General features: G+C 28.3%; 2 protein-coding genes across 3 annotated transcripts in view; one reads left to right on the plus strand and one right to left on the minus strand.

The window, feature by feature from the left end:
- The window catches only part of LOC117167408 (coiled-coil domain-containing protein 130 homolog), a 12,197-nt gene extending 11,082 nt beyond the window's left edge, over positions 1-1,115 (minus strand). The window contains exon 1 of the mRNA XM_033352308.1: positions 969-1,115. The gene's annotated coding sequence lies outside the window, so the exon portion shown is untranslated. The remainder of the gene's footprint in view (positions 1-968) is intronic.
- Positions 1,116-1,468: 353 nt separating this feature from the next.
- The window catches only part of LOC117166930 (E3 ubiquitin-protein ligase Topors-like), a 35,228-nt gene continuing 28,236 nt past the window's right edge, over positions 1,469-8,460 (plus strand). Inside the window, exons 1-2 of one of the 2 annotated variants that reach the window (XM_033351396.1) lie at positions 1,469-1,646; positions 5,995-6,462. In XM_033351396.1, coding sequence (XP_033207287.1) covers positions 6,020-6,462 — 443 coding nt within the window. In that variant the 5' untranslated portion in view covers positions 1,469-1,646; positions 5,995-6,019. Of the gene's footprint in view, positions 1,647-1,913; positions 2,058-5,994; positions 6,463-8,460 lie in introns of those variants that run through there. The other variant, XM_033351395.1, reaches the window with a different exon arrangement.

Consider the following 8,460-nt stretch of genomic DNA (forward strand, 5'->3'; position numbering starts at 1 on the left):
AATATATGTGTGTCAATTTTTTCTAGTGTCGAATAGTCTTAGTTATTGGCCGTTGAAAAGCAGTGTACCGGTAGTGGCGTTTTGGCCGTTTAAGGGTTAAACCAAAAAGAACTAATTTTCAAGAAAATAGTTACATTCTCAAACAAAGTGATAAATTTTAAACTAAAATGGTCATTTTTTAACTGGAATTCGTTGGGTTTTAAACCAAAAACATGAATTTTCTACTAAAATAATGAATTTTTAACTGGAATAGTTGCATTTTCAACCAAAAAAACATGAATTTTAAACTAGAAATATCAATTGGCTACCCAAAGTTTCGTAACTTAATTTTCCGTTTAAAAAAATAATAATTTTTAACAGAAAAAGCTAATTTTCAACTGGAATAGTTGAATTTTTAAACCATAAAAATAAACTTTCAACTAAAAAGATTAATTTCTACCAAAAAAGAAGATTTTTCAACTAAAAAAGAAAAATTGTCCACCAAAAATTGAGTAGTTAAATTTTCAGTTGAAAAGAAAAATTTTCAACAAACTTGATGACCAAAAAGAAGAAATTTTCCACTAAAAAAATTATTTTCAAACAAAAAAAAATGAATTTTCAACAATAGTTAAATACAGTAATATAAAGTTATTTTTACAAATGTAACCCGTAATACGATAATCGTGGTATTTTACAGTTTCTTCTAAAATTATGTAAAAGCACACGACAAATTTTTACAAGTGTTTTTAAATAAATTGTATTTGAAAATCTGAAAACTAAAAAGACCAGAAGTTACAACAACTTTGATAACAGTTTTCGACCCCTTGATTTTAAAATAAAAAATTTATCATAGAACTACTGATTTATTGTATTTACAGGTAAAAATATTGTTAAATGATATAAACGTCTCAAAATTTGACGTGTTATTAACACTTCACGTAAAGAGGTTAGGTTGAAGAAAATGATGGAAGATTATCAACAGAACTTACTCTTTAGAATTCTTTCAAGTAATCGCTAAACCTTGATTCTGTGTTCTCCGTTACCACAAACACTTTAATTACTACTTTCCGCAGTAAAAACGCAAAAATTGACACACTTTCATCTGGTTTATTTACGCGAGATGACAGCATGACACTTGCCAAATAAAGTGCGCATATGATCTTTCATTGAACTGCGCACGCTGCGCACATTGGCCCACGTTTTTCTACGCGCGTAAACTTAAATGAAAAGTAAGCGTTGCTTATAGAAAATCAACTTTCTTCAATTTTTGTCTAAGGTGCCTTTTTCGGGAATCTTGAATTTGCACTTCTTCTTTTCGGATGCTATACTTTCGTTTTCAAACGTTTAAATAAATTTCCTAAACATTTTATTTTATTTTTGATATTTTAATTCAAATTATTCAAATTAACGCGCGGAGCGCTGCGGTATAACTATGAATACCGGTACTAAGCCGCATTCATCATTTGTGATTTGTAGGTAGGGGAAGTAGAGTAATATATAACTTAATTTTCCAACATTTACAGATAAAACAATATTAAAACCTAGATTATTAGAAAAAAAGAAGCTATTTATCTATCAGTGTCTAAATATCAAATATTTCGTGTAAAATACATCATACGGCCAGTGAATTTATCGCTCTGGAGAAGTCGACCAGCAGATAAATTGAGGTTAGGTTTTGGAAATTTCTATTCTCTCAAAAAGTGTACAATTATCCCTCCCGTAAATCTACCACGAATTTGTTTATTATCCCAATAGGTTCAAATAATGCAAAATGTCCCAAAAATTATTCTTTTTCACAATTTCTACCCATTTTTCGCGAAAAAAAAATCAGAATTAGACAGTGCTGTCATCTTTGGACAGCGACTTGTCTTTGTCGAGCGCGTCCAAAATCGATTTTCTCATCTATGCTTGTTTGTTTCGTGACGAAATCAACCATCAACGAGGTTTTCTTCGTGCATGTCAGCCACCGCTTGTCTTTGACGAAGTCGATTTATAATGGAGGAGATTTGAATAATTTCCTACAAATTTGTGCATAAAAAGTGTCCTTTCGCGTCAAAAAAGCAGCTCTCTCTCTTTTGGTAAGATATACGTTTTATATGACTCGTATTTTCACCTACGTGTCCCAAATAAAATGGAGACCTCCCGTTGACAATAGGGAAAAGAATCACTGCGGCGGATACAATGTTTTTACTCGAGTCTTCACGATTACCTACATTTCTCCAATTTTTTTACAATACAAATTAAATTTCAAAGTCTCACCTTTGCTCAATGAGGTTTGTGACATTTTTATTTCCGGTGAACAGGAAGTAGACTTTTTCCGAGAAGTCACAGTATTCGCCATTTCGAATCACTATGTATCAGTAAATCTGCTGTTTGATAATCGGAACGCGTTGATGCATTTCTGCAAGTTTGATAAGTGATTGACAGAATTTACCAAAAAATTTGGCTCATAAAGCAGAATGATTTTTTCTCTTGCGAATAAATTTGCTTCTTGTAGAACGTACCTTGGGATTGGGATTTTGGTAAGAAAATAGTTATTAGCTTGAATTCGAGGAAGTATAAATAAAATTTATTCTAAGCAAGTAAGCTGTTAAGTTGTGAGTTAAAGACTAGTATCTCGGATTCGATTAAATCTTTGGAGGGAGGTAATCAATAATTTATGTAAATTTGGATCTGGGAAGTAAAGTACATATAAAATGGAGCAGTAAATCCCTTTGGATGAAAGTTCAGCAGATTTGTGGAATGTTCGTCTTTTTGGATAGAAAATTAATCATTTTGTTGAAAAGTTTACCACATTTGTGGCTCATTCGCCTTTTTCGATAGAAATTCGTCCTTGTGGTTGCAAATTCAACTTTTTGTCGAATATTCGTCTTTTTGGACAAAAAATACGTACTTTTGGATTGAAAATTCATAGGTTGGTAGAAAAGTTATATTTTTTGGCTAAAAATTCTTCACTTTTTGTTCGAAGTTTTTTTTTTTTTTAATTTGAGAAATCTATTATTATATTTTTGAATATTTATCTGTATGGATAGACAATTCGTTATTTGGGTTGAACTTCAGTTGATTTGTGGAATGTTCGCCTTTTGAGTTGAAATTTCAACTGATTTCTGGAATATTTGTCTTTTTGGATATAAAATTCGACCTTTGGATTGAAAATTCAACTATTTTCTCAAAAAGTCATCTTTTTTTTTGTTGAAAATTCGACTGTTTTGTTGCATATTCGTCTTTGGATGAAAATTCGTCCTTTTGGGCTGAATATTCTAATATTTTCTCAAAAAGTCATCCTTGTTAAAAGCTCAACTGTTTTCTTGAATATTTGTCTTAGGATAAAAAATTCGTCAAAAATTTTTCATTTTTTGTTCGAAGTTAATTTTTTTCTTAATTTGAGAAATCTATTATTATATTTTTGAATATTCGTCTTTATGGATAGAAAATTCGTTATTTTGGTTGTAATTTCAGTTGATTTGTGAAATGTTCGTCTTTTTACTTAAAAATTCAACTGATTTCTGGAATATTCTGTCTTTTTGGATAAAAAATTCGTCCTTTGGATTGAAAATTTAACTATTTTCTCAATAAGTCATCTTTTTTGGTTGAAATTTAAACTGTTTTGTTCAACATTCGTCTTTTTGGATAAAAATTTCGTCCTTTTTCGACTCAAAATTCGCCTTTTTTGGTTCAAAATTCGACTTTTTTGGTTCAAAGTTAATTTTTTTAAATTGAGAAATCTACTTTTTTATCAGAATTGGTATCTTGGTAAAATTTCTACTATTTGGTTGAAACTGCAACATTTAAAAATCAAAAATTCATGTTATTTATCTTAAATTCACATGTTTTGGTGAACATGGATCTTTTTGGATTAAAAATTCATCTTTTGGTAGAAACTTAATCTTTTTTTGTTGAGAGTTCATTCTTGGTAATAGAAAAGCCTATTATTATATTTTTGTATGAAAACTGGTCTCTTTTGGTTAAAAATTGTTTACTAAAAAGTCATATTTTTTGGTTGAAAGTTTATTCTTTTTAATTGACAAGTCTACTTTTATATTTTTGGTTTATAATGAATCTGTTTAGGTTACAAATTTTAATTATTTTGTTAAAAAGTTATCTTTTTTTTAAGTTAATTTTTAAAAATAAAAATTCTATTATATTTTTGGTTCAGAATTTACCTCTCTTTAAAAATTCTACTACTTGTTTGAATATATAATTATTTTGTTAAACATTTCACTACATTCTCTAAAAGTTATTTTTGTTGTCTTAAATTCAACTGTTTTGATGAAAATTTGTCTTTTTGGAAAGAAAATTCGTCCTTATTTCTTAATAATTTATCTTTTATTAGAAGTCAAATTTTTGTCCTTAAAATATAGTCCATTTTAGGGTACTTGTCACACCAAAAATCGAATCTCTAAAAAGAATTGTTTTTCTACGATTTAAAAAATCAAAAAAATATTGTTCATGGGAATTTTAAATTAAGAAAATTGTTTTTAACGAAAAAATGTTTTAAAAAACAGTACATTTGTAAGGAATGTTTTCCTTAAAAACAAGGCCAACTTTTACTAAAATTAAACCATTTTTTTAAATTGGTAAGAAATGTTTGATGTAAGAATGTTTTGAGCTTTTTTCATAAAAAAATTTTTTTTATAAGAAATGACTGATAATATTATTTCCATTTTTATTAATAGAAAACGTGTTTCTTTAGAGGTCGTTTTTTTGTCGAAAATTAATCTATTTAATGAAAATTCATATTTTTTTATTAAAGATTCAATTGTTTTAAAGAAAATTCCATAATTTTGACTTTTTTTTCTTGCTTAACTGAAAAATATTTTTTTGTTTGAAATCTGATTAATATTTTTAGACACGGAATTTGTCCTTTTTTTAAAAATTTAACTGATTTGTGGAATATTCGTCTTTTTTTTTTAACATCAAATTTTTTCTTTCGGATTGAAAATTTTACTGTTTTTTCAAAAAGTAATCTTTTTGGTCGCACATTTAGCTATTTTGTCGAATATTTTTCTTTTTGCATAAAAAATTAATCCTTTTGGATTGAAAATTCATTCTTTGGTAGAAAAGTTATATTTTTTGATAAAAATATTTATATATATTATTATTTATATATTATTTATATTCTTTATATATTTGGTTGAAAATTTAATTATGTTTTTGTAGTTGATTCACCCTTTTTAACCAAAAAGTCATCCTTTTTATCTGGAATTCAACTGTTTTGTTAAATAGTCGTCTTTTTGGATAGATAATTCAAATTTAATTATTTAAGTTTTGGTTGGCAATTTATCTTCTCTTTTCTCTTCAGTAAAAATTAATTTTTATTAGTTTAAAAATTCAATTATTATAAACAATTCTAAAGAAAGTGCTGAATATAAAAGAACTTTGAGGTGTCGAATTTTCAAAAATCAATTATTTTTTTTGCTCAAAAGGTATTTTTTCAGGATATTAAAAAATAATATGTCAAAAGATGGCGGAAAAAATGTCCAAATGACCAAATTTTCATTTCTGCTGCAACGCCTCTCAACTATGCACCGGTGATTTTAGAGTACTTAAAACTTTAAACCTATTTTTCTCGTAACCGTTTTTTTTTTAACTAGCCGGAAACATAAATCGAACAAATCCTCACCGATCGATCTAAAGTTTAAATAATATATTCGAAACTGCTTTCTTTAGGGATGTACGTAGGATTTTTTTTTATATTGCATAGCCTTTTTTTTATAAATAATTGTCTAACGATTTTTTTTCATGAAATTTCAAACTTTCCTCAACAGAGGATTATGTCGTGAAAAATCAATATGTCGAGAAAAAAATTCTACGTACGTCTCTTGTTCTATAGAATCGAAAAAAAATTTCTTTTTTTTCCATCCAGATTAATCCCATTTCACTCAATTTCAATTGATCTTTTTATTGAGCCAAAAAAAAATTCCCGACATGTCGTTATTTTTTTTTCCATTCTCTTGACTGGTTGGTTTAGCCCCTTTGATAAAAAAAAAAAATGGAAAAATCTTTTCCCCGCAGATGTTCTTTTTTGACTGATAAGAAAATGGAAGAACAAACGGAGAGAAAGGCTGCAGTGACGGTTCCGGAGGAGCCAATTAAAGCAGAGGGAGCGGTGGGAAGTCCAGGCACAAGCGAGAGAAGTGATGGTTCTTCGTCTCCACCTCCGAACTGCAGCATCTGTCTGGGAAAACTCGTCAACACATCTTTCACTGATAGCTGTCTGCATCAATTTTGCTTCACGTGTCTTCTCCAGTGGTCAAAGATTAAGACCGAGTGTCCCCTCTGCAAGCAGACCTTCAAGTCCATCATCCACAATGTCCGATCTGAGGAGGATTATGATCAGTACCATGTGCCGCGAGAATTGGCATCCCAGGTTGCGGCCGCAACTCTTGACGTCAATTTTGACATTGTCGGGGGTGTGGGCACTGTGGGTGTCGGATCCATCGGTGGAAACTGGGATATTGGTGTTCGACGATTTATGTACAGGTAGGTTAAATCGCCAGGGTGTCGAGCGACCTTGAAAACCTTGTTGAATTTCTCACGAGAAATTTTGATTTTTTTGTTTTTGTTATTTTGGCTTTTTTAAAACTGTTTTTGAGCGATTGATCACTCGGGTTTTTCAGTATAGATGAGATTTCCAAAAGGGTACAAAATAATTCGGAAGATTTCGAAATATTTGAAAAAGGGGTGTTTACAAGATTTCAAAGATATCACAAAGAACTCGATTTTTTTTTTCGCAGATTTTAAAAATTCTAAGGATTTTAAATATTTAAAAAAGAGTCAAGTAGAACCGGTGTCAAAGATTTTTCATTAGTTTACAAGGTTTCAAAATATTTCGCAAAGATTTATATGATTTTAAGGGAATAGAACAAATTTCAGAAAGTTTTTGCAAATATTTAAAAGATTTTAAAGAATTTCACAGAAATTTCAAAGGTTTTACATATATTTCGATAATTTAGCAGAGATTTTAAAACTTTTAGAAGATTTCAATGATTTTTAAAATGGCATAGTTGTCCAGATTTCCAAAAATTTTAAAGACTTGCAACGATATAAAACTTTTTTAGAAGATTTCAAAATATTTGACAAAGATTAAAAATATTTTAATGATTTGAAATGAACACAAACGATTTTACAAAACAATTCAAAGATTTCAGATTTTTTAAATTTCAGATTTCAAAATGGGTATATTACACCAAATTTCAAAGATTTTATACCATTTCAAAATATTTCAATAAATTTGAGATTGCAATGATTTCACAAACAAAGATTAAAGATATGTATCATAAAAACTCAAAAAATTTTAAAATATTGCAAAATGTTTCACAAAGATTTCATGGATTTTAACATTTTCTAATCATTTGAAATGAATACAAAAGATTTCACCAAAAATTTTTGAAACTTCACAAAGATTTCAAATATTTTAATGATTAAAAATGAATACAAGAGTTTCAGTAAACCAGAATTCTACATTTGAAAGGTTTTAAACATTTCACGAAGATTTTACAACTTTCAAAAAATTTCAAGGATTTTAAAGATTTTAAAAATAGTGTAGTAAACCTCATTTTTATGATTTCAGGACATTTTATATTTTTTCAGAAGATTTTAAAAGATTTTCAGGGGCCGCTGGACCGGGAAACCGGGGAATGACAGTGAATTTTTTTACCGGGATTTTTAGAAATTTGTTAAAGAAATATCTGTCCACGTTCGATTTCAACAGTTTTTAAATAATCAGTTGAATTTTTATGTTGTTCAATTATGCTATCATTTAGCTTACAATGCATAATTCAAACTTTTTTACTTTAAAAATGTTCCATTTAATATTTTTATTTTTCAACTTACATTTTTATTTTAAAGAATTTTTTAATGCTTTCCTCAAGACTGAAAGTGACTGAAAGTTTAGCAACTATTCTCAACTTAAAAATAATATCATAATAATATATTCTTAATTAAAGGATTTTATTAAATTTAAAATATTGTTTCTGTCTAAAATATTCAATTTTTGACCCATTTAATTCGAAATTTTTAATTGAAAAAAGAGTAATTATTGAATATTTAGCAATATTTGAATTTTTATTTAAGACAAGTAAATTGAAACCAAATATTTAGAAGTAAAGAATCTTTAACTAATTTGTTTGACATAGAAAGCCTTGAATCGTTAAAATTTCAAAGAGCCTTTAACCCTTAAACGGCCAAAACGCCACAACCGGGACACTGCTTTTCAACGGCAAATAACTAAGACTATTCGACACTAGAAAAAATTGAGACAAATGCCAATGAAATTCCTTAAAAAATTTATTTATTATCCCAAAATGCAGTTTAAACAAAAAAAAACTTGACTTTTCGTGCCTATTTTTTTTTGTGAACCATTTTCCAAAGCTTTTTGAGTCTGCAATTAACCTGGAATCTCACTAACGGGTGGAATAAATGTCTAAACTTTGAGAATCCATGGTTCAAAGATCGATTTTTCGTTTTAGTATTTTCAAA

Source organism: Belonocnema kinseyi, chromosome 2 (assembly GCF_010883055.1).
Source record: "Belonocnema kinseyi isolate 2016_QV_RU_SX_M_011 chromosome 2, B_treatae_v1, whole genome shotgun sequence".
NCBI classification, from domain to species: Eukaryota; Metazoa; Arthropoda; class Insecta; order Hymenoptera; family Cynipidae; genus Belonocnema; species Belonocnema kinseyi.